Below are 27,606 nucleotides of genomic sequence, written 5' to 3'. Positions count from 1 at the left end.
ACAGGGTCCTGACTTGTGCACTTAATGCAAATGATCGCATGGAACCTTACGGGATCCATGTCCAACACTTCAGGCCAAGGCGACCAGGTCAACGAGGTCACCGGGCCTTTTTCCTGGAGAGAACGCTGAACTCCTGCTGCAAAGTTTGGGCTCCGGGTCAGCTGTTCCTCCTGCGTCACATCTCATTGGTTCGGGGGCCTATAACTCGCAATAACTTGCATAATGCTCCTAGGATTATACGCCACATTAAACTCGTCTGCTTGATGCAGTTTTGAAATAACAGAAACCCTTGATGGATGACACCAAATAATGAACAACATAGTGCAGGTGAAGTGTTTACTACACCCTGTTATGGCTCTGTGTAAACACTGGATTTTGGCAATGACAGGCACCTCACAGAAACATCGCAAAGCAAGAACACACCCTGCTCTGGCACTATTTATAGCTCTGTGGGCCAGGAATGCTTTTGATTTGTTTTAGCACCCACTGTTAAAGAAGGGCTGCAGATGTGTTTTCCTTTCTCTCCCCGTGATCTCTAATGACACTAGTTAATGCTTCCCAATACAACCGAACGAAACCGCCCCAGATTACTTTAAGACTGGCTGGATTAAACACATCTTCTAACGGGTGCAACGAGTGATTAATTGTGATTGTTGAGGCTGAAATACAGTCTGTTGTTAAGAATGAAGCTGCAATGGGAAACGCTGAATGAGTTTACTCCACTTTGTTTTGACTACCACATGTTGACTTTAGTGCATCCATACTGTGCTGATAAAGAGATATGTTGAAGTTATGAAATACTGTATGGAATTGGAAAGCTGGATAAGACAGAAAGAGGTGTCTGCAGGGGGGGGGTTATTCTTGTTTCATGGGTTTTTATACATCTGTGCTCGAAAGGGAAAAGTCTATGAGGTCGTCGACCACTTTTCCACTGGACTTAGGAGACGTGAATTCTTTCTACAAACATCCGAGTATCGATCAGAATCCTGTTACATAACGAGGCGGTTACATCCAGCGTGGATGTATGCAGTTTCCATGTTAATGGAACATATTAGTTCATTCACACAATTCGGAAAAAGAAGGAAAATGTTTTCCAGGGATCTCAAGTTGTGGCAGGAAGGAAACACGATTCCTTATTGCACAATGACATGCCAGCACGGCCCGACTGAAATCCTGGCAGCAGCAGTCTCAGCAGCTCCAGCGCTGTTTGTCCAACATCTATTGAGGATTATGAAACACAACTTAATTTAACTATGCTACTTCATCATTAAAAGATCAGCCACATGAATGTGTGTTACACCTTCTTTAAAACAGACTATGTTACATTATTTTATTAAATCCCTACACTTGGATGTTTGATGTTAAATGAAGCAGTTAACAAATACAAATACATTCAGACATGTCATACATTCTAGATCTCTAATGATGGAGAAGGAGTAGATGAGCTTTTACAGCTTTTGAACTGGTTAATTTACCTTTTTTATGAAGAAAATTCCCAGATCAGACACATACATTGTAGAAAAAATGCGTATTAAATTAGCTGGCAGCCGGTTGTAGTGTCATATTTAGCCCACAGACATACATATCTAACTCTTTTCACAAAACAGTTTTAATCAGAGTGAATGCAAAGTAGAAAAGTGCAATGTCCCTGCCTTAGAAGAGAGCAGCTCAAACGACCCAAATGGAGGCAAAAGTCCACGCTTCAATTTGCCCTTAGAATTTTTCCATGAGACACGATACGTTGTATCATTTCCATATCAAAGTTCCACTGCTTGGATTCAAAAGCTTAATCACACATGTTACACTTGGAAAACTGAAGGAGGGCAATGCTCTAACCGAGACAACTTTTACCTCAATGAGCTGTTTTTACAGTGATGGAAAAAACTGCATGAACTTGGAAAAAATGGGCGCTCTGAGAAAAAAGAAAAAGAAAAAAAAAAAGGACAGAGGTGCAAACTCGGCCGTCTGGACACAGGCGGTTTTCCTTCTCTTAAGCGTGTGTCGTATTCATTTACTCATTCATAATTTGAGTTGCATAAGAGTTCTGTAACAGTGAAGGAATTTACATCTAGTAGACAAGGCTGCTGGGTGGTTTGTTGCCCCCAGAACGAAGGCTATTGCCACTGCAGTCACCTTGTTCACCCAACAGCCGAGCGCAGGCTCCCTCACTCAGACTAATCCATGTCTCAATCCCAAACAGATCCTCTGATTACCCCTCTCTCAAGAACACACTTTTTTCCTATGAATGGCCTTAGGTCTGACATGACTGATGTAAGCGCGGGATCAGCCACTGAGGCTATGCAGAAGGCTGAGGACATGCAATGTAGGGACGGTGTTTTACTTTATGGAGAAACAAATGATGTTCACTGGATATGTATCAAATTACTGAACGTTGTTGTGCGTCCTGAAGGTCTTTCTAATGATGTCATACTAAAAGCTGGGTGACATAGAGTGCGGCAGGGAAAACTTTTTTTGTCGGCTACCCCAGAAGTTAGCATCGCATTGGTTCCCTTGACAAAAAGACAATGGGGTTTTCCCACTTGATTGTGGATTATTGCGGAAAATAAACTCATCAAGATAATCTTCACAAATGAACTCTATTTTGAGAGGCGTAAATGCAAGCAAGCTCCAGTTAAACGCTAACGTAAGGCAACAAATGGACGACACCACCCCAAAGCTAAAGGCTAACTACTGTTCATTGTGATGGCGTTTAGTCGTCTCATTTAGCCACTTGTTAGCGACCGCCTTTGTAAGACGCCTAAAAGCTTGAATGCTAATTAGTGGGGCATCTACTGATGTATTTCATATTGTAGAACAAACTCTAAAAACTCTTAAGCTTGTGTTAACCACATACCTTATGTCTGGTATCAAACAAAACAAAATCATTTTTAAAAACTCATTGACTTTGAGGTGAAGGAACCGGAAGTGCACAAATGCTAACGCTATTCCTTATTCCTGCAACTCTCTATTCATGCTTTATATATATATGTATATATATATATATATATATATATATATATATATATATATATATATATATATATATATATATATATATATATATATATATTCATTTCAATGGCCAGGATTCTAGCTTTAAAAGTTATAAACTAAACTTAACAACAATTTTAGAATGTTTTACGGAAAGCAAACTTGAACACCAACATAGGCAGGAACACAGAGTGTGTTTCAACAATTATCTAATTGAAAGTAAAACTTATAGAACAAGCTTTTGATGACCAGATCTATATTTATTGCCAAATCACATTGTGCAAATGGCCTTTAAGTGTCACTGTGCAGTTACATTATGTCCTTTAGCGACTGTGTAGCTGAGCGGATTGAACTCTCTCCAGGTGTCTGTGTGACAGGATGATCAGTGCTTTCAGACATGATCACACACGGTAGAAAAGTCTGCATTTCAAAGAATAGAATAGGAACGAATACAAATGATAATAAATGAAGCAGAGACTCTTTAGTAAGAAGGGAAAACTATATAACTTTTTTATGAATCAATGTTGATTTTAGGTGGTGCTGCACCCCTGCTTCCCGCGTCCATATACTATGTTGAATGTGGACTGCATGTATGATGTATGTGATTTACTTTATAAAAGTTAGAGCATTTTGGGAAATAGAATTATAAGCTTTCTGGCCAATAGTCAGATGAAAAGATCAATACCGCTCTCATCTGTAAGGTTTAAAAAAAAATGCACCTGTGAAAGTAGCTGGAAATTTGGAAAGTTGATTCTCAGTTTTTTTTTTAGCTATATTTTGGAATAAGCTAACTAAAAGCAGAACCAGAGCATTCATGGCACTGAAAACGTAATGTATAGTTCCACTTGGCTCCTCTGGCTGGCTGACTCTACAGCTTCCTCTCCTGGGCAATATGTCAACGTGATAATGTTAAAGCTGCTTTAACGAGCTGCTTCTTGACCGAAGCAAATTTATTCAGGGTTGATTTTGAGTCTTTCTGTGTGTTCTCGACTACCCGAGAAACAACCTAACTGTATTCATACATATGTATATGTCATGTATATGCATACATATATATATATATATATATATATATATATATATATATATATATGATCACAATAGAGTGTCAGTTTACCAGCAGCATGATCTACACATGTATACATGTTTGCTTTCCTGTCTAGATGAAGCACATAACAATCAGTTGCTGCTCATGGTTCAAACATCTCTCATACCACAAAATGTTTATGTTGCCGGATGATTTAAAGTGTTAGAACTTCCTCATTCCTCCCAAAGTTTTCACTCGTTATCTAACATGCCAGACGTGGCTGGGCCTTTAATCTCTTCCCATTTCTTGATGAAGTAACAAAGCTATTAATACACTTGACAACTACTTAGACATGACTCAGACATGTATATTGGATTTACTCACAGATTGTTTGGCAACACTGGAGTAAGGTCAGTGTGGGATTTAAAGTAGCTTGAGACAGTTCACCGTGAAATTACGTTGGCTACATTGCAAGAAATGTCCCCATCCTCATTGTTATACTATTTACTAAAAGAAGTTCCAGACTGGGGATGAAGGAGCTGATATTGTTGTTGTTAGTATTTAGTTGTTGTTTTACTGATAATAAATAGCATTGTTGATTAATTATGTGAGATGTTTGCTTTATTTAGATGACATTTTTAATAGTGTTTTCTTTAGTTAGTTTTTTTTCTTGTTTATAATATTTAGTTAATTAGAATTGGTAACACTGCAGACACCTCTGGCCTTAGAGTAGGCAGGCAGGTTTAGGACCAGCATGCACCTGGGTGGACATATAGTTTTTTTTACCAGAGCAAGAGAGTCAGTGATATTTCTTTGTTCTTTCATTTGCTTGCTTTTAATTTTTTTGGAGAGAACTAAATCAGAGGAAACATAGCAACTTTGCGTTGACAATGGACTCTTACGCATATACACATAGCCATGGTGCATCAATGGCCCTTTAAGTTTGATTTTTTGTTGGTGAAAAAAAGGCCACTAAATGGGACTTAACAGTGTAAATGGCTCAGTGACCTTGTGCCACAACGCAAACAACTGATGAAGTCATTTGTGGAAATGTAATAAAATAAAACATCAAAAGACTTGAGCACAGAGGAATCCAAAATATCAGAATTCTGAATTTTTTTTACATTGGGTCGACCTTATGTAACTTCTATTGCATTAGATAATTAACATGACGACTGGGGTCAGGCTATGTAGTGGTCTTGTTCAGCCTTTTTTTCCAGTCAAGTGTCAGAAGATGCTGCAGATTTCCATTAGGAAATGGAAACGGATAGCAGCTTCTTCCCTCAGTGGGAACAATGGAATTCTCTATATTCCATGTTCTAAGCGTTAACTAACCATGGCCACTTCAATTCACTCAAAACACAGAAAGATTGTAAAGCTGTCTGGTCGACATTTAAAAATCTGAAGACAGCGTGAACTGCTACAGAGAAAACTGGGTAAAATACATTTCATGTGTGTCGTCAAACTTCAGAGCAGTTCCCTCTCGCTCTCCTACAGTGTCCTACAGTAATTTCTTCATCCCTACAATGGAGTTCTTGTGTGCTACTGTCTGAGAGAAGCCGCAGAAATGCCTTGGCGCAGGACCCGGAGACGTCATGGATTCCTGAGTGTGGGGCTTTGCAGGAAAGCCCTGAGTCTCCGACATGGACCGGCTCCAGGTTTCCATGGCAAAGGCGCACAAACAGGAGGAAACACTGAGGGAATCCCGTTATTTTACAGCATTGGAGCATTATAAACACCCAGAGCGGGGAAGGAAGCCGCTCTTGATACACAAGTAATCCTTATAGAGCTCGAGAAAGGGGGACTTCATACCAGAACCGTTCCTGTAGCTGCTGCGGCTGCATGCTTTTTTTTTGTTAAAGAAAGAGAGTTTACGCGCAGCTGCTGTTTCGCAGCTTGACGTTTTTGAACGCGGAGACACACAGAGAGGTCGCTTTTTGTTGTCTCTTTTCAACATTTTCAACTGAAGAGAGCTTCATCTGCTGTGTTTTTTTAGCGGAACTTATTTCATTTTTATTTTTTTTTCTCGTTTTCGCATCCAGATGTTTAGAGAGACTTGGAGGCTGGCACAGTACCACACCATGAGGTCGATGGATCAAGGTACTGCTGAAGTGTTGTGATTATCTGGTAATCAAACCATTTGATTTCTAATTGATGGAGTAGTGTTCGCCCTGCGGGGTCGAAGTCTGTGATGATGTGAGCTGTAATGTCTTGTGTCAGTTGACTGTCCCAGTAGTTCACAGATGGTTTTGGATGTTGACGTTTGGGTCGAGTGCTTGAGTTGATCCGCGCACGGCAGCGCGTGCCTCGGCATCACCGGGAAGAATAATTGTTATAATTAATGAGGAAATACTCTCAACTTTATTTCATCGGTGCAAAATGGGAGCGCCACTTTGGGTATTAATACAAAAAAAAAATAGTTTAGTTATGACACGCTATCAAACTCTGTCATCATATGTGAACAAACAGCTATTTTTATATTTTCAAATCACCTAAGCTGACTTGAATACTGTATAGTGGTTGTGTGACGTGGTCACAGGTTTATCATAAGATTCAAATGTGGTTTTCCCCCTAACAACTTTCTACTCGAATACTCTCAGATTAATGATCTGGCTGATGTACATTTTTGACACTTTGGTTCATTTGGGTTCAGTGTCCAAATTAACCCATAATCAATAATTGTATGTAGTTAAATCACCACCAAACAGATACAAACATTGCAATTGAAAGTTTTCCATGGGCGCTGTGCTTCTGTTTGTTTTGCTGACTGAGCATGTGCTACTACAACAGGAAGGAACGCCCGAGTGTCTGCGCTGCGTTGTGCGTAAATCTGGGGATTCCCTCAGGAGCGCGTTATTTATGAACCGGTACATCTTATCGTATCTCCAGGCTGGCTGATTGATTGAATGAAATCCAATCCACTAAGGGAACATGATGAATCTAGCATCCATCTACTAATAATACTACTACTATTACACACACCTGAACCCTGTTTAAATAGATAGTGTAAGTCAGTTGTTAAGCAGGTGATGAGCCCAGTCAGCACCCTGCTGTGTCACTGTCACGTGTCAGACACCCGGGGGCAGCACCAGGCTGCGCAGTCTGTCAGAAGACTCGCAATAATCAGTCCGTCACATCTAAACTGCACTTTAGCTTCTCCCCCCCCCCCTCCACCTCGACGCATCAACGAAGAGGAGAGGCGTGATCAGACACAGAGATGAACTCGAGCATTCATTGTGAAAATAGACCCGCCTTCATCTGAAAATAACTGCGGCGGGCTGAAACAGGAAACCTGTGCGCTTCACCTCTCGCAGGCTCAATCAAATGCATGAGTTGACACTTGAGCAGGTTCCCAAAATCCACATCAGCGCCGCAACACCTCCATCACGTCTCACGTCGCTTCGCCCGAACTCGAAGGAGTCGTCCTAGGAAAAGACAGATGACCTCTTTTTACGACGACAAGGATTTGGAGGAAGAGCTCAGTCGAGTCAACTGCCCTGATGAGGATTTGGAGTTTGAGTACTTGTTTGAATATGAACCACCTTGCAGCGACTTCGCTGCGGGAGATCAAGGTTTGTCCGGGGGGCTCCTTTGGCAACCTGAGTGGACTCCTCTGCCTTCCTCGGTTATTTTAAGGCTCAGAATTAATGTGAATTCATTCATTCGTATTCACGTGAATGAAGAAGAAAATCAGGAAGTACATTTGACAGGCTTTTTTTGATGGGGCTTCTGACTTGTGGTAGCCATGTGAGGGAAAATGTCAACATGAAGAGGTTTTTTTTTTAGCTGAAATATGTTTTTTTTGTCTTTTTAAACGAGTTGGCTTTGATTTTAGAGAGGTGCACAATAATATCTGTGATGAAAAAAAATGCTGTTATTCTTAGAAATAATGGAAAATAGCTCTGTTGTGATGAGATTTTGTCTTCCCTCCCTGCAGATGATCCCAACCTCGCACCTCACAAAGTCCTCAGCCCTGAGTCCGAGCAGGCTTTCCGTCTGGAGGAGGCCTCCTCTTACGGCATCAAGTCCTGCAGTCCCTCCTACGGTGACCACAACACTGAGATCCTCTCAGGCTATGAGAACCAGGAGGCCAGACACTACCTGGACAATACTCGGCCTGCGGGCCTGGCCCTGAGCCCGCGGATCGAAATTACCCCCTCCCGTGAGCACTACAACCATGGTCGGGACTCCCTGCAGAACCACCACCTGAACATTAGCCCCAGACCCACCCTCACTGTGCCTGGCCATGAAAACCAATCGTACCGCGAGCCCCAGTGCCTGAGTCCCGCCAGCAGCAACTCCTCCACCAGCTGGCACTCGGAGAGTTACTCCCCCTGGGCGTCTCCTTGTGTGTCCCCCAGCAGCGGCCAGAACACCGGAGACCTGTGCCCCAGATTACAGAACATCCACACTGGCTCCCCGCGCACCTCCCCTGGCACCTCCCCTCGCACCAGCCTAGCCGAGGACGGCTGCCTGGGAACCCGCTCGCCATCCTCCAGGCCTGGCTCCCGCTCCACCTCCCCGCAGGGCAAACGCACCTACGACATGTACAGGAATCCGGGCTTAGTCCCAGGGCACCGCTCCCGCAGTCCCTCCCCTCACAGCGGCCACGAAGATCACAACATAGGTGCCCACTATACACACAGCAGCCTTGCCGATGCCATGAATGGTTTTGGCACCGGGCAGCCAGGCCTGGTGCCCACTAAAATAGTCAAGACGTCAAACCAGGTTTACACTCTGTACCCAGAGAACCACGCAGAAGGGAACTACTTGGTGTCCTGCGACCAGGACATAAAAAACAAACCTGCTGTAGAGCCCTTCTTTGTTATCCCCCCAATCTGGTCCAAGCCGCTGGTTTCCAGCATCTGCAGGTAAATTTAGCAGGAAGGCCAGGGCCTGTTTCTCAAGGCTAATATATACATTTATAAAAATATACATTTCCATCTTCTAAGAGGATCCTCTCCTGTGTTCTGTATGTCCCGTAGCATCCCTGTGGCGTCTCTCCCGCCGCTGGAATGGCCGATGCCCAGACGCACAGACCAGTATGAACTCCACATCGAGGTGCAGCCCAAACCACACCACAGAGCTCACTATGAGACCGAGGGAAGCCGGGGTGCAGTCAAAGCCCCAACAGGAGGACATCCTATTGTGCAGGTACGGCCCAAAACAGGATGGCGTGAACAAAGCACTCAAAGTCATTGAAACTAAAACCCAGTTTTGCATTTAACACTTCAACGCAAAGTGCTGGACAACCATATGAAGGCACGCTGTCAGGTTTGACCAGTAAATTACAGTAACCTTCCAGTTTGGGAGCCTGAAGCGGCCCCGATGCGATGGCGTGTATAATGGTATTTCCTACTCATTATGCACTCAGTGGTGGTGTTATTGCCCAGGGTCAGCTGTATGAAAATGACTCTATGTGAGTTACTCTGGCTTTTCTCACAGCACCTTTCTTATTTCTCACTTTCTAAAGCAAATCGTTAAAGCATGCCCAAACCCCAGACATATGACACACTGTAACCGCCCCGTAGCCTCATGAAAAGCCTCAGAACTGAACTCGGGTCAGTGAGCAACACAAGCTTTTTTTTTCTTTGCCTTCCAGCTTAAAATAGTTTGCCGTTGTGCGCCCTCGCCCCCATGGTTTTAACCACACAAGCAGGCCTGTGTTCGTGTTGTCCCTGACTTCCTCTTACACACTGGTTTGTTGACTGCGTGGGTCTCGTATATATATTAAGAAGCCGACTTAAAGTGTCGAAACACTCTCCAGACACGTGTAAAAGAAAATGAATAGTGCCTGTGGTTAAGATAATTGTAGGGGAAAAAGAAAAGTCTGCTAATATTTCTCTTACAGTCACAACATGGAATTCAAACGCAGCGTGTTGAAATTAGCCGTGACACAGCCGTGGCTCGCCGTGCAGTCCGAGAATAGGTTCTACTTCCCTTTCTCTCTGTTACCGTGGCAACATTTCAAAGCTGTTTTTTGTTGGTTGATAGTAGGGTCTTGTTGGAAATTTATAGCTTCTCTCGCTTTTTTTTCTTCTCCATTTTCTGCCCATACCCAAAAGGCCTCACCCTGAGGTCAGTTCTGCCTGGTTTGCCCGGCCAATCAGATGGTCAGGCCTGGCTAGCCACAACTGCACTCCTTCACCTCGTCTTTCCATCCTCTTCTCCTCCTTTGCTCCCTCTGTTTTTCCTCCTTCCTCCCTTCTTCTCTCTCTCTCTCTCTCTCTCTCTCTCTCTCTCTCTCTCTCTCTCTCTCTCTCTCTCTCTCTCTCTCTCTCTCTCTCTCTCTGAGCCTCATACCCTCCACTTTACTTTTCCTACACTGCTTTCTGTCATGACTCACTGCTCCTGCCACTGCCATGACAACTCGCCGACTGCTCACATGGCCTGTTGAGTGTTTGCAGTCAGCTTCCTCTGTTTCACCCCGAGTGTCCGCTACCTGGATTATATGGAGCCAGCGTGCTCGTTCATGTTGCTATCGCTTCAGCTCACATCCAGCAGCTGCTGTGGAGTCTGCCAGTTACACCCAGTCAGAAAAAAAACATTTCTAAAATGTGATGGATGGATGTATGCCGTATGTAGTTTTTTTTTCCCTGGCCACAATGAAAAGAATATATAAGATGGAAAAAATACCTTTTAAATAAACTGGCTATTTCCCAGGGATTGAGACTAAAACTGCAGCATCATTTTCTACAGTTAAAATAGTCTTTAATATAAGTTACCGTTAGTGTTTGTGCAGTCCCTGTGCAACCAGTTCATGGTGGTATGCTATCTTAAAGGTTATGCACAACACTGTTTGCACAAAAACAGCATTTAGATGCTTTGTGGTTTTTGCAAGTTTCCTCAGGAGGCACCCTCAGGTTAAAAGTAACATGTCTCTCTCTCTCTCTCTCTCTCTCTCTCTCTCTCTGTCTCTCTCTCTCTCTCTCTCTATCTCTCTCCACCTATCTCAATACTTTTTATGCCAAATGTGTCAGTGAGTCAGGCTTGATGTTTAGGACACTTTCAGTCAGGACCCTTCTAGTTCTGAATAAGCACACGGCTGTAGGATGTGAGCTCTCCGCTGGTTTCTGTTCAAGGCAGCAGAAAGAAGACTCGTGCGTTTACACGTGGGTCTGACACTGATTAGTCACCTCTGGGGGAAACAACATCTGGAAATGCAGAACAAGCAGCTATGGAGAAAGCAAACCAGTTTAAAGCAATTTCAGTCGTATTTGGTTTTCTCTGTTTCATTGCCTGGTGGCAGGAGCTTCTAGTGAAGTTTTTTTTAAATGTTTGCAGTTACATGGCTACAGAGGCAAGGAGCCACTTGGCCTGCAGATCTTCATTGGTACAGCTGATGAGCGCATCCTCAAACCCCACGCCTTTTATCAAGTCCACCGCATCACTGGTAAAACAGTTACAACCACCAGCTACGAGAAAGTCATCCACGGCACCAAAGTCCTCGAGATCCCGCTGGAGCCAAAGAACAACATGAGAGCAATGTGAGAATAGAATAATGATTTATTAATTGTCTAACTGTCTCCATTGTCAGTTTTGCTCACATATTCATCCCTTCTCACAGAATCGACTGTGCTGGGATCCTGAAGCTCAGGAATGCCGACATCGAGCTGCGGAAAGGCGAAACGGACGTCGGTCGGAAAAACACCCGCGTTCGTCTTGTGTTCCGTGTGCACATACCTCAGCCCGGAGGACAGCATGTCTCTCTCCAAGTGGCCTCGCATCCTATCGAGTGCTGTAAGCAGCTACTCATAAAACACTTTTGTGATATGCTTTTTAATATTTGTGTTTTTATTTTTTTAAATGCTTTGATTTTGTGAAGGATTTATGAATTAGGAACATATGCTTCATTTTGTGGTCCAACCGCTGATGTTTTTATCAGTTGCCAAAACTTTATTCAAAATAAATATTATAAAAAAAAGAGGAACCCACATTCAAATGAGTTTGGAGCTCATCAGATAGTCCAAAGTACTGCACACAAAGATGTCTTTATGCAACCAGGGTCCAGTAGGTGGGCGCTGTGTGTGTGTGTGTGTGTGTGTGTGTGTGTGTGTGTGTGTGTGTGTGTGTGTGTGTGTGTGTGTGTGTGTGTGTGTGTGTGTGTCACTGTATCTGTGTGCATGTGTGCAGTAGTAAAGTCTGTGTTTGGGTACATCAGTGCATGTGTACACAGTGTTATTAAAGCCCCTGGTGTAATCAAAACTCAAACAAGAAGGCCTTTTATCTAGCTTTGACTAACACCCTAGTCAAGACATGTCATTCATCATATCATGATGGGCTGCATGCAATATGCTCCTTTGTTAATTGTAAAACAAATTCATGACGCAGAATATGAAATCTAATATATTAATCGTTGTTTCTTCATCTGTTTTCCGATCACATGAAGGGCAGAACAACCGGTATTACCCGTCTGTCGTAAGATGAACACTAAAGAACAATTGTCGTGTCGGTGAAAACCAATCGAGTGTAAAGTTGCTCACAATGACACCTGCGACACATCTGTCAGGCCCGGTGATAAGCAGACTGCCAGTGACGCTGTGTTTGAGGAGGCGGGGCCCCGGCTGGTGTCGTCCACTTTGTTTCATCCGCTCGTAGTGTAGTAGTGCGAACAAACCTGCTCAAAGGTCACCGCGTTGTTTGTCGACACCTCGGCTCGCCTCAGTGAGTGTGGCGTTACGGCTGAGCGATTGGTTGACAAAAAGGTGCAACACGAGGAAGTACTACTAACATTAACTCCGTAACACTCCTATATTCAAAATATGTCCTCCTTTTCCATCAGATGGAAACAGAACTGATGATTGATTCCCACCAAACAAAAAAAAGAAAATTCAAGAAAGGGTTTTTGGCAATCAATTAATCCACTGATAATTTCAGCTCTAATAGTGGTAAATAATAGTTCATGTGCTAAACATTCTCCTTATGTGTGTGTGTGTGTGTGTGTGTGTGTGTGACAGCAGACGGTAAATGTAACACGCCGCCCCTCTTTGTGTCTAAGCAGCCCAGCGCTCAGCACATGAGCTTCCCATGGTGGAGAAGCAGGACATGGACAGCTGCTCCGTCCTGGGCGGCCAGCAGATGATCCTGACTGGGCAAAACTTCAGCTCCGATTCCAAGGTCATTTTTTTGGAGAAGGCCCAGGGTGAGTGGCATCAAATCGCATCACACCTGGCATCACAAGCAACCTGTAGGAGAGAGTCATATTCTCTGTTCAAACAAGATTTTGACAGGCTTTTAGAGACATACATTGCCTGGAAACCTATGATGTAATCTATAAAACCTTTTATGCATCTGTTAGTTCTGCTCCAACGTGTCACAGTCACACCATAACACAAATGTTAATAATGACTCATGAGTATCCATGTCTGTGCATAGCACGTACAAAGCTTTCACATTTCAACACCATCATTGTATAGCTGGAGCCACACAAGTTATTTGCATGATCCCAGTGATAACACTGCAGTCTCGCTTCCCTTTGTCCTTTCCTTCCTCCCTGTCTCCTATGATATATTATCACAACTTAGATGAGCCTTTTGTTGTGTGATTAATAGCTCTGTGTGTCACGTGACATGCCACATGTTTGTTAATGCGTCTGGTTGAAACTTAGTGCATCTGGATGGAAGGAAAGGATTTATGGTCTGTCAATGGCAGTGAAATACATGTTTTTATTATGTAATGTTAGGTTGTTTCAAAGGTGAACAGTTATGCTAAAACACTTGTCTGATATTGTGACTCACTGACTCCACTGCTGTTGGAGAGCTTTGCTTTTTCAAGGCTCACGCTACCTCTACTAAAAGTTGGGCCCCGGCTACTTTCTCTTTTTTTCCCTCTTCTCCGGGGTTCCCTGCCGATGTGTTACGACACACCACAGTAATGGATAGTAAGACACAGACGGAAAAAGAAACCTTACGTAGAGGGATTGCCATTGTTTTGGAGAGTTTATGTATGACACAAAGCTCTGGACCATTGCATCTGTGAAATCCCTCTGAATGAGAGACAGCTGCCTCTGGCTGGAGCTCCCCTGGCTCCCGTGCTTGTGCCAGGGAGGGTTGTTGTACGGAGCGAAGGAAAGCTGCGCCGGCCAAGCCAAGCCTGCGCGGGCTCTCCCTCCAGTTTTTCTGGTTTGCTCCTCCTCTCCACCCCCGCACACAATTATCCCCGGCGGCAGAACAAGAGTCGGGGTATCCCTGAGAGTAGAATTGCAACAAAACGCAAACAAATGCAAACGCCAAGAAAGCAGTAGTCATCACGTTTTGTAGGACGTGGAGAGAGTTGATCATAAAAATAAAGTTCAGAAGAAAGGTTGGCAAAGTGTGTGGAATCCCCCTTTCTCCTGCTGACTCATTTAAGCCATGTGTTTTTAATTTGACAGAGGGTTTCCCACCTACAGTAACAGTCAAACAGAACTCCAAGCAGCACGTGTCGTATCATCGGGGCATATGGAGTTTACATTTTCAAGCACTTAGCTTTTTACTTTTTTACCTAAACAAGCGCTTGAATGTAATCTGATGAAGTGTTACGTAACATTACATGAACTGCAATCGTGACAGACATGAGGCAGAGCAAAGCCTGCAGTTCTCACCACATCCAGGCCAATGATGTGTGTCCGTCAGTGCTGTGTTTGTCTGTCACAGACACTTGTCTTTCTGATTAGTGGAAGGCTGCCATGTGTTTGTGTTAACCCTGCAGACCGTCTCTACTTGCAGCTGTGCTCGCTGGTGTGAGAGGAAGCTGTTTTAAAAGTAATATTATCTCCATGCACAAAGAGGCCTTTTCTGTCCACGTGAATTTTGAATCAATTGGTGCCAGGCAGACATTATGGTGGCTACACATCTACGGTATATAACTGTATTCACATTAGTGAAATATAATGAACCAGTTTTTTTATATGATAGGTATTTCTTGATCGCTTGGGACCCACATTTACAGGCTACAGACTCGCAGAAGTATCCCACCGTCTGGTGCATCTCGAAACAATCAACTTTACTTACTTTCCTGCAGAGTTAATTACCACATTGTTTAAGACTCGCTTTTCACTTTTATCTCTTTTCTTCCAACTAGATGGGCAGCAAATCTGGGAAATGGAAGCAACAGTGGACAAAGACAAGAGCCAGCCTGTATGTATTATTTAGAGCTGTTGGCTAAATACTTGTATGACAACCTGTGAAATGCGCTAAAAGAGTCAATTGTCCTGATTTAGTCGTTCAGTTCCAGCACATAACAGAGCACTCACTCTCTTGCAGAGTATGCTGTTTGTAGAGGTGCCGTCATACCGAGACTCGTCTGTCTGCCATCCTGCCAAAGTGAACTTCTACGTCATTAATGGCAAGAGGAAGCGCAGCCAGCCTCAGCATTTCTCCTACACACCGCTGTCATGTAAGAATGCTGCTCTTTGTGCATAGTTATGCTTAGCGTGGGAATGTGCAGTCGTTATCATTACTTGTTATTAGAACATGGTCTTTCTCACCACTTTTTCTCAGAATGTTAACAGCTATCTCTGTTTTTTTTTCTTTTCCAGCTCCATCCATCAAGACAGAGCCTATAGATGAATATGAAGCAGACCACATGGATTTCACTGTGCCTCAGATCTTGGGCTTATCCCCCCATTCCTACTACCATAACCCGCGCAGCATCCTCCATCCAGACAACGGCCTGGTCTCCAGCATGGCCTCCTGCCAGCGTCTCAGCTCCAGCCTCCCAAGCCAAGACGTACGTTTCCAGCAGCAGAACACGGCCATCGTGTATTCCCGCGGGGGCAAGAGTCTGAGCGGCAGCCCCGGCCTTTATCAGCAGACTGGAGGGTTGATGCCTGACTCCCACCGGTCGGTCCTGGTCCACACGGGCTCCCCGGCTCAGTCTGTAGGTCCCATCGGTGCAGGCCAGCACCCTTCCATCATCCAGTTCTCCCCCACAAACCACCACCTGCTTCGGGGAGGTGACCCTCAACCTCTCACTGATCCGCAGACCGACAACCAGCAGATCATCTACTGCGATGGCTACTCCCCACAGGCGGCCGCCGCCAACTCGCCCACATCCCCTCAGGCCCAGACAGCGGTGGCCCACGCGCAGCACTACCCCACCGTTATCCAGCAGCAGCCTTATGCGCAAAAAGAGCAGCAGAAAGGCCGGGCGACGCCTGGCACGGAGCAGATGGAGGCTCCGGGAGACGGACAGAGGAGGGTGACTGTCAAGGAGGAGAACCTGGACCAGGCCTACCTAGATGATGGTGAGTGTAAGTTAATGCTTTTATACTCTGTGTGAGTGGGACAGCTTGGTGTGTTCACATTGTGTGTCTTTATCAGCTAAATGGTGTGAGGTGGGACAAAAAGCAAGAAAACAAGTGATGGATATGTGGAATTCTCTCTGTCGAAAAAGATGGATGATAAGAAATGTGACTTTTCCGAAGAACAATTCAAGGATATTTACAGAATGATCTACGTGCTATAGTATCCCTCTGAACTAAGCCGACAGAAAAAGCTCACACTGTTAAAACAATCCCCGCCAGGAGGTGTAGTTATGTTCCACTCAAGGTGGAAATAACAGGGATTATGACTCATGTGTTTATACTTACTTGTCAACCCCATAACCCTCTGACAGAATTAATGTCAGGCCACATCCAGCCACAGGCATGAGGTTGAACCTCTTCTTCAGTTTGGAGTTAAAAGGTTCTCCAAACTATATTATGTTTAATCTTAAGTGTGTGTCAGCCCGGTGAGGTCTGAAGGCCGGTTGAGGTTCGCTCCATTCAATAATGCTCACTCTTCTGGTCCCAGGGGTTTGCCTGAAAGGAAATTAGATTTTTTTTTATATATATATATATATATATATATATATATATCTCACGTTAAAGACAGAGCGAGAGGGAGGGAGAAAGAAATGTCACTCCGCTGGCCGCCTGGACATGTTGACACTGTTATGAAGTGAAAAACAACTTCCATGGCAACCATTGTCAAACAGTGGAACGGGCTGCCTGGGAGAGCTGGGGAAAGCCTCTTTGTTTGTTATAGTTGGACGGAGCTTCTCTTTGGCCTTACGCCCCTCGATTCTGTGGGGGAACCCACCAGAGGATTAGTTTTTTTTCCGACCACGATATTCTGCCAATCTGGCACAAGAAATTCCTATTTGCAGCTGCTCTCCTCCAGAAGACCAGGCTGATCCCTGTAAGATAGCGGGAGGGTAGTTTTCAGGAAAAGGGAAGGGGCTACGTGTGTGTATGTGTTTGGGTCTCAATGGAAAAAATGAAACGAAGAAAAAGGGCCAATGGAATTTGTGTTTTTTGGATGGAACTTGCAGGGTTTCCCTCCACAGTAAACAGCAACAGGGCTGAGTTGGTGAATTAACACAGTCAGAGGAACAGTCGTACTGTTTGATCCTCCCATCATCAATAATTGATGACCGCCAGTCAGCTTTGCCAGGTTCCTTTGCATCTTTGTTTAATTATAGTTTTTATTTTAAATAGCCCACTATCTTTCCAGAGAACTGCAGGGGATTTTTGTATTATTTTTAAACTACAATATAATGATTCTTCTATAATACCACATCCCTAAATGTTTAAACTATATTCATAATGCTGTATTATTTGTATCCTCCTGCATTTGATAATCCACTCACACACATTATTGTAGCATCTACTTATCAACACTTTAGTGATGAAAATAACAGGGACTTCCCGATATAAAGTGAGAAGATAAGTGAGTCATAAAAATCCCCTCTGTGTGTGACTGCAACATTTAAGTCTTTTAAGTAGTAACCATCAAACACGTCTTTACAAAAGTGAGATTGTCAACATTGCTCATTGCTAGAGACATGTGTTTCAGTCTGTTGTCATTTGTGAAAAGAGGGGGATGCCACATCCTGGTATCGTCACAGTGTTGTGGTCGATAACCGTCGCATCTGAATAAGCTTGAACTGTGTCAACCGTTAGTGAAGAGTGTTAAGTGAAAGTCAGGTATTTCATTTTGTGCTCAAACTTGACTCATAATCTCCCACACACAAGTTCCCATGCCTCCTGTTGGTGCTCAAATAAGGGGTACTCTGTTAATGGATAAATAAATGCAAATATCAATCTATTCAGCGGAAGAAAAGAAAAGAAACCTGTGTGGGAGTCTGCCTTGCCTTCGGACCACAAAGGTCAAGAACATCCAGCATGTCTCACTGCGTGCCACATAGTTTGTGAAAACAGTAAAAGAGCCCTCTGGCTTAGTCTACAATGGCTGAGAGTGACAGATTTAGTGGGTGTGGAATAAAGCCCAGAGGCAGTGGAGCAGGTGAAATGGTTCCAGCAGGTAGAGATCAGGGACGGGAGAGATAAAGCACACAGCAACAGCCTGGTGGACACGCATTAGTCTCAGCTCACTTCCATCCCATTTGAAAGGCTTGATCAAATACGCAGCTTTGCTACAACCGCAGTGATGAGCGCATGACAATTGCTCTAAAACCAGGTACCGGTTCCAGGCCGGTTCAATCAGCAGGGCCATGACAGCAGACAGGACCGGTTTAAAAATTGTTAAATGTATCATCAGTCATTTCAGTTAGTTTGTTCATGCGTGTAGATTAAAACAATACTCACAGGACCATATGTACAGTGCGCTGAGTGCAGGATTAATCAGATCCTGTGATTGGTGGATACTCTCCATACTGTGAAGAGATTTACTCCAAGAGCAGGTTGTTCTTGAACCAGAAGGTAAAAGGTTCAATTCCTCTCTCCAGCTGGCCGCACGTTGAAGTGTTGAGTGAGCAAGACACTGAACTTCAAAGGTCAAATTTCTTGAATGTACTGTACCTTTTATATTTATGACTATTCTAATAAAGTCTAAAGTATATCACCATGCTTACAATATTCAATTCAGTTTATTTTATATAGCCCAACATCACAAATACAAGTTTTCCTCGGAGGGCTTTACAATCTGTACACGTAACATCCCTGTCCCGGGACCTCACATCGGATCAGGAAAAACTCCCCCATTGAAGATAGTAAAAACCCTTTCACAGGGGAAAAAAGGGGAAGAAGCCTGAGGAAGAGCAACAGAGGAGGATCCCTCTGAAGCAATATATGTAATGTGGCCAGAATGCATAAAGTAACAGAGTTACAGCACATTCAATGAATATGACAGAAATGATACATATAATGCGTAGTAGGCATGGTCCATGATCCAAATAGTCACGATCCATGAAGCAGAAGGAGGTAGAGAGGAGGGGGGGCATCAGCAGGGCCATGGCAGCAGGCTGGACCGGTTCCAGGCCAGTTCCATGGCACAGGGGCAGGACCGGGGGCAGGGCCGGTTCCAGGCAGCCACAAATCCATGGAAAAAGAAAGTACAGTTAGTAATGTGCATTGAAGAGACAATAATTTATCCAGAAGGAGAGAAAGAAGAAGAGAAGAGGAGAGGAGGAGCGAAAGAGGAAGAGAAGAAGAGAGGAGGAGCTCAGTGTACCCTATGATGTCCCCCAGCAGTCTAGACCTATAGCAGCATATCTAGGGGCTGGACCAGGGCAAACCTGAGCCAGTCTTAACTATAAGCCTGAAACAGCCCTAACTATAAGCGCTATCAAAGAGGAAAGTCTAAAGTCTACTCTTAAATGAGGTGACCGTGCCTGCCCCCCGGACTGAAAGTGGAAGCTGATTCCACAGAAGAGGAGCCCGATAACTGAAAGCTATAGCCCCCAACCTACTTTTTAACACTCTGGGAACCACAAGTAACCCTGCATTCAGTGAGCTAAGAAACACTAAACGGAGAGTAGTACAGTTCAGGGCTGATGGGAATGGCATTAGTTTTAAAACCAAAATATTGGACAAAAGGAAACTTTGACCTGTTGGTGGGGTTTGATGAAAAGTTCAAAATTCATCCTGAGAGGAACATAAATGTGTGAACCAAATATTACAACAATCCAGCCAAGAGTTGTTTAGACCCAAAACAACATTTTGTTTCATCCTAGTGCTAGCATGAAACAAAAAAAAATAAGCTCACTGCGCATACTGTAACGGTAAAATTCACCCTACCCGGTGTTGAGTCTTTCTAAGCTGAAATCATGAACATCGAGAATCCAGAACTTGTCTATGAAATCATTTATTCCCTGCGCAGAGAAGAGTCATCCCCAAGCAGAGTCACTCTTGACTCTGCTCAAGGATGCACTGAGGATCAACATGTTACATGGACATTTATATACAGAGAACAAAGATAGGTTAGAACAAAGAAGTCTGTGGTTCCAGGTTGAGGCTAGAACAAAGCACCAGACCCCCTGGTCTTCTTCATAATTCGGGAGTGGCATGCAATTAACATTAGACAGAAGGATATTTGCATGAACAGGTTTAAGAGGTTCCTAGACAGAATACAACTAAGATCTTCAACTAAGGATAGAAAATTCCCATTACAATACACAGAATCTTCTTCTCTGGTATTTGACGTATTGCTGACGTGGCTTTTATCGCCACCGACTGGCCCGGCGAGCGTTTGGAGTTTTAGTATGTACGGAGATATTTTGTAAAACGAAGGTTGAGTGGACATAATTTTATTTCAAATCGTAGAGGAAAACATCCCCAATAAAACATATCTGTACTCGTGTAGACAGGGCCTAACCCGCCTCCTAAAGCCTCATAGAAGCTTCATTTTAACTTTAGAATACATGTATGCACAGAGATGGATAAATCTTCCATTGGATTCATATTAGAAAGAAATCTCTCCTCAGTCGGTGTAGAAATAATCAACAACAGCAGTAACCGATATGCGTGTCAGCAGTTTGAAGACGTCAATGAAATGTGAGCACTCACCCACCATAACAGTGGTTAGATTGGTGGTTAGCTGACTTTACTTTCTCTTTTCTCTCTTTTCAGCTTCATGCTGTCTTTACAATCCCTCGTTAGCTATTAACGGATCCTTCAACACACAAACACATACACTGTAGTATCATGCAAATACTTGCGGACACACAAACACACACATTCCAGCTCGCAGCAGGCAGTGTGCAGCGACTGAGTCGGCTACTGTATAGGGTGTCTCTCTCTCTCTCTGTCTGTCTGTCTCTCTCTCTCCTCTCACAGTCGGTTGGTAAACAGTGCAGCTCATTGGTGCAGAACTCAGGAGCCAGACACCTAGCTATTGAACAGACTGGCCTGAGTGTTCCCCGGGCCAGCCTCAAATAGCCGCTCCGTGCCAACCCTTCATTAGATTCAGTAAAGCCCCACTGTATGTTGCCCCACTGCGGCGCTTCTGCTGCTTCTCTGAGCTTTTTTTATGCTCAGGAAAAATCCTGTGGCACCGTTGGGGAGATGAAAGTTTCTTTAAGGCATTAGGTGTCAGAGGGAATTCTACTACAGACTAAAATAAACAGCGACGCTGATGGTGTGACGACAGCAGAGCACCCAGTTTGGCTGCCGCTGTAGTTTTTGCAACCCTCTGATTTTATTCTGGCTATAAAACGTGCTCAGTGTTGAGCTGCTGTAATGGCTTGTTTCTCTTTCACATCTGCAAATGATCAGATAGAAAGAAAGACAGACAAAGATTGGTTTGTTGGATAGAAGAGAATATCTGTCTCATAGTTTAATTATATTTCATTACGCTGCAGTTGTACTACTTCATAATTTCAACTATAAGTAATATGGATCAAATGGATCCAAATGCTTTTATTTGAGCTCCTAACTGCTAGTTTTTAAGAAAAATATGCCGTCACCTTGCAAGTTAAATGTTTCAGCTTATTTTGTGGCAAACTGTTCTGCCCTTAACAATCTCCCATCTGCTTAGAGATGGTGTTGTGTGGGTGAGGCGGTGTCTGCTTTCATTCAACATGTGTTTTAATAGTTGCACCATTTGCCTCGCGATCAAGGCTTTAAATAGAGCGAACACGAGTAAACTGAATAAAGTCCCTCAATCTCTAAAATAAGGCCGCGCAAGGTAGCAACATTCAGTATTTTTGAACAGCTGCAGGTTCTTTCAATGGTGAATGTTGTTGATAGCTTTACAGTTTTCATCTTTCATTCATCCTTTTGAGTTTAGGGGAATGGTTTGACTTATTAGCCTTCTTACCAATAGTTAGAACAGATAAGATGATGGATGCACTCTCATCATAGTCCATTGAAAATGAGGCTACAGCCTAAAACTAATTAGCTGAGCATAGCTTAATTTAGCTTTGCACAAGGATTGCAAATGGAGTAAATAGCTAGATTTACAAAACCTTCTCAAGCTTACAAATTAATACATTAGTTATTGTTTGTTTCTTTACGAAAAACCAACCAGGTTAGCCTTTTCCCCTTATTTTCAGTCTTGATGGTAAGGTAAGCTAATTTGCTTAGCTTCGCAAATTAGCTAAACTTACAGCTGTGGGCTGTAGCTTCATAATATGAACATATTATGTAGTTTACAGTGAGCGGATCTTCTCATCCAACTCATGGCAAGAAAGCAAAGAAACTAGAACATCTTTTTTAAGGTTAATACACAACACAAATGTGTACGCCAATAATGTACGCAATTAATGTTTTTACAAACCGCTAATGATACTGATATTCAGATTTTAACATTTTTTACTTTAGTTGAATAACCCAAAGCCGTTACCATCGTTACAAAATCATGGACACAATATGCTCTGAAATGGCTTGGTTACAGGCAAAAAGCTTTTTTGGCCCACATTGAAATACTTCTATTACTCATCGACCCTAATGAGTTCCTAGAGGCATGGTGGAAGCGGTGGCACCAGCCTATAATGTCTCCAAGTGCCAGTGTACATGCACACACACAGACACACAGTAGGCTCGCAGGGCTCCCAGATAAACACCACAGCTCCACACAGACGGTGTAGCATAACTACAGAGATGACATCTACAGTCCTTCCCGCTAAACGCAGAACTACCTGTTGAAAGTGTGACTTTGTGACTGTGTCACAGGTAGTTACACTTCCTCTTCACATCACTGCTCGGCTGTCAGTGGTTATTTTATTCCCACATACACGACAAAGCTTCAAGTACTTACATTCCTGTAAGTACTTCAAGTACTTACATGAATATCAGTTATTCTAAACAACTTTTTTGTTGTTTTATTTTCAATGCGTTACACCAGTTTCATGCCTCCCACTGTACACCATGATTCTATTTTTGGAACCATGACACCAAAAGTTTCCATTTCAACCGTCCTCTTTTGTTGATGTGGATACACATACTTTAAATCATCCGAGCAACAGGGAGTTATCACGTATAGGCTCTTGCATAGCTCTACCTCTAGTGGTTACTCAACATTAATGCAGTCTGTATCCATCCTCCATCAAGGCACTGCACATAAATGTCAATCAGACCTTAAATAAGTCAACAGTATTTCAGTTATATAATTAATTTGACTTTTTGATGTTGGCTGTTTTAACACTATTTTGGGATGTTATTGTTACATTACTTGAATCAATCAAATCACTGTTCAACATCCTTCTCTTTCTTTGCTTTACAGTGAATGAGATCATAAGTAAGGACCTGACGGGCGTGCAGGCCAGCGGGCAGACATAGAGGACGGATCCGAGCAGGAAATTACAACATACCCCCATCCACACACACACACACACACACACACACACACACACACACACACACGGTCTTCAGCCTTCCACGGAGGTGACGCACATCCACCAACAATCAGACCTTCTCTTCCTCATTTTCTTTAGCTATAGAGAAAGAAATATCAGCTCCCGGCTGCTGTGTTTGCTTTTGGATGTTTTCCTGCAATAAACAGTTTAATTTGGCAAACAGAAGAATTCATTTGACCCATAACATCTGCCGCAGACACCCAGCAGGTTTCCAAAAAACTGAAACAGGCGAAGGTGCCTTATTTTTTTAATATTTGATTTTCTGTTGAAGTTTGGATGCAGTTTGCTTTCCAGAGGAATAGCGATAAAATGAAATAAAGCATTAGCCATAATGTTCAGGTAATGAACTCACACCGGTTTGCCTCTCACATGTTTGCCTCATACTTATGAGTAACAGTTATGTAGCATGCAGCAGTTCAACCTTTTCTATTTCAATTAAATTGATTGGTCAATAGCTTGTTTTTGTTCCAAAGATTCAACCCAAATAGTATATATCAAATATGTCGTGGCCAAAATCTTGTCATCCTTTTGTTTCATTCTTCTTGCACAAAATGTGTTGACTGTTTGACTTCATATGCAGTTTTACATGAAAAGATTGTCTTAAGCTTACATGCTGATCATCTCATTTTTAGTGCAGTTTTCTGATTGAAGTGAAGCGCACACTGCCTTAACCCTTTTCAAATGAACTATTGTGACACCTCCTAATATGCACTGTTTTCAATAACAGGGGGTCAATGTTATTACTTTTTTTACATAATATTTGAGTCATGTGAATAATGTACCATTTTATATTCGTAAAATCTATATTGCATTATATTCAGGTCATAGTGCCAAAGTGGCTTCACAGGGGCCTGCCATGCGACAGCGATAGCATAGGTCTACTTTATTTTAAAAGTTTTCTTTGCTTGAGTTGATTTTTTTTCTTCCAATCTTGCAATGAAAATAATAAAAGAAAATGTATCTGAAGTCTGGCTCATGCAAACCCAGTAAGAGATTTTGAAACCGAAAATGTCAAGATGGTCTTCTTGCTTTTTTAATCTATGTTTTTGTCTATTTTATTTGTATTGCTCTTAAAATTGATTGTAATAACACATGTGGCTGCTTCCACAGTCTCAAACAAAATATTCCAAAGCTTATATGTGTGTATTGTTTTCTGTATAGTTGAAATTTGAGTGTATCCATAATGACAATCGTGATACTCAAAGCTACATGCCTGCCTATGCAGAAGCTCATGCCTTCTGAAGTAAAGTAACTTCATACACATTGTAAGCACAGTCGGGAAACACAGTGTGTATAACTCATGTGCTAATACAGCTTGCTTTAGACGGGAAAGGCTGTATTTGAAAACAATATTTTTGTAATATTTCACTGAGTGAATTGGAGTATATTGAAAGTGCATCGTGCCATTTTCTATGATTGTAAAGAGAAAAATGTTGCAAGTGAAGTAAAGCGGTAAAAACACAATTAAGGGAAAATGTAAGATTGAATCTCGATTTTTAATATTTGAAATGCACCTATTTGATATAAAATAAGATTTTATATTGTAATATTAGTAAAGCTAATATCGAGCTATTAATGATATTGTTCATTGAGCCAGTGCATTTGACATTTCTTGAATGTAATCTATAATAAATATGTTTTCCCCTTTTTTTGTAAATATTACGGTGTAATTGTCCACATCTTCATAAAATAGAAACAATATGTTGTCCGTTGAGTATCTGTTACATGTCTTGTGTTTATACATTACACACAGTTCTAGTTATCATCATATCTTATCTGTTTTGTTACAATGTAAAACTTTTTCCGAAGAAGACATAATCTAACATTTTAAAATCTGCCCTTAATAGGTTATATTTTTGTTTCTGCATTTGTTTTTATTATTTTGCAATCTTTCAAGAAATCATTAGAAATTAAAATGTTATAAATACTGTCTTATTTTATTGTCTTTGTGGTTGTTGTGTCTACTAGACTTTGTGCCACCTTTAAAAAATCTGTTTCATGCTATTTTTGTATCCTTAAAAGTAGCAATAAATAATAACCATATACATCGCAATTGTCTTCGTTTTGTATGTATTATTCCTCTGCAATTACACTGATGAATTAAAGAATGCATGAGTGACTGAATATTAAACATGCATTTAAAGTACCGTCAGTGTGTGCAGTAAAGACGGCTCAAAGGTGTCTCTTCACTCTCTGTGCTCCCGATTAAGAGAGGAAAATCAAAAAAAGAGTAGACCCACAGTAGACAGTGAGTCATCAAGCGTCCTGAGTCCTGTCCTGAACAGACGGACTCAAGGGAGACTTAACATGTTTGTTTATGATGTATTTAATTTAACATCAAAATAGTTTAACCCAGTAAAAGTATGTGCTATTTACATAGACACACACGTCCGTGTACCGTGCACACACAGCTTCAAACCCCTTTCCTCCCCTCAAATAACAAAAAACAACTAGAAAGGGACTCGCATCCCCTCCGGAGGCTGCAGTTGCTATGGAGACAGCTTGTTTGGTGCTTGGTCCCCGTGTCGGAAGGAGGACTCTGTGAATGAACCCTGTGTTCAGGAAGTCTCTGGTTATGACATCACCAGGGGTGAAAAAGCAGCACGTGGGCTTCTCTGCATGAGCCGTCTCATACAGCCCACTCGTAGAGATGCCACGATGACTCACGCGCCCTTTAGCATTGGATGCGATAATGAGTTTGGAGCGCATACAGATTTACTGTGTGAAATCCAACAAGAATGAAATACATGATGAGCTTGGCATTCCATTCAGCTCGCTTTTTGTGTTATTAAAAAAAAACTAAGGACTGAGCTCATCGTGACACAAAAGGTCATCAAGTTGCACGGGCCGCAACAATAGCATGAGCTAGATGAGAAGATCCGCTCTCTGTGAACTACATAATATTCATATTATGAAGCTACAGCTCACAGCCAATTAGCTTAGCTTACCATCAAGACTGGAAATGAGGGGAAAAGGCTAACCTGGTAGTTTTTTTTTGTAAAGATACAAACAAGAACTAATGTATTAATTAGTAAGCTTGAGACGTTTTTGTAAGGCTAGCTGTTTACTCCATGTCCAATCTGTGTGCAAAGCTAAGCTACGTTAATTAGTGTTTGGGCTGTACACTCATTTTCAATGGACTAATATGATGTACACCTACAAATGAATTTAGATTTTGAAGGACCCATATGCAAAGCTGAACTGGCTGTATTATTATTATACTCAGGTGTCTTGATATGGTGTTACCAGAGGAATAAAGTATTTTTTTAAAGTGACACGGTCCGCTGCAGAGCAACAGTATAATGGGCTGTTTGTGTGGAATAAAGATGACAGTGTCCATTTGCAGACACTTAAAAAAAAACTCCACATAATTTTTTTCAGACATGAGTCAGTTTCCTGGGCTTCAGGTGTGCAAATCCCCCTTCTAAATGCTAAAGTAGTTTGTCTTATTGAATTATTAGGTGGAGTATGAGGAAAGTTGCATTACACATTATCCAAATTAAAGCAATGATTAAATACGTGAATCTTAAAGTTGTATGATGTTTAATCTGCTGTCTTTGTTTCAATAAAGTAAATATGCAACCTGTTTCCTAATCATGTTGTGGTAAAGTTTCTAACATTATCTTACTTCGAACCATGAGAAACATAGTTGGGGAAAATGCAGATCTGATGATCATCTGTTTTATATGAATGATGCAAAGGCAGATATGCATGGAACAAGTACAAGTACTGTATGCCCTGTATTATAGTGACAGCTAGTGTAGCAGGAGAAAACTAAAAGTGAGTGGTGAGCTCTGCTCATGTCCTGCAGGGGGAGACAAGAAGTTGTGAATGTGATCCAGAAGCACTGGACGAGAGACTTTAAGGCACGTTGTACAAAGGAAGGGAATACTTCAACACAGTGTATTTTTACCACTGAACTGGAAAATTCCATCAGTATTGCAAATTGAGTCCAATGAAGCACATCCCAGCAGTTACAAAAGCTTCTTTGACAAAACAGCTGTGTGCTTTATTTAACTTTTCTGAAGACA

At 42.4% G+C, this 27,606-nt stretch overlaps 1 protein-coding gene across 1 annotated transcript; it reads left to right on the top strand.

Annotated features, from left to right (window-relative positions):
- Positions 1-7,457: 7,457 nt before the first annotated feature.
- nfatc2a (nuclear factor of activated T cells 2a) lies at positions 7,458-23,633 on the top strand (the record flags this gene model as incomplete). Its single annotated transcript, XM_079226575.1, has 10 exons — positions 7,458-7,590; positions 7,956-8,889; positions 9,004-9,172; positions 11,303-11,505; positions 11,586-11,758; positions 13,020-13,160; positions 15,080-15,135; positions 15,262-15,394; positions 15,537-16,250; positions 23,443-23,633. 10 exons carry the CDS (start codon positions 7,458-7,460, stop codon positions 23,496-23,498), a joined length of 2,712 nt encoding a protein of 903 aa, XP_079082701.1. The 3' UTR covers positions 23,499-23,633.
- Positions 23,634-27,606: the final 3,973 nt, after the last annotated feature.

This window comes from Taurulus bubalis (genome assembly GCF_910589615.1).
Source record: "Taurulus bubalis genome assembly, chromosome: 11".
Lineage (NCBI taxonomy): Eukaryota > Metazoa > Chordata > Actinopteri > Perciformes > Cottidae > Taurulus > Taurulus bubalis.
This window is presented reverse-complemented; position numbering and strand designations above follow the sequence as displayed.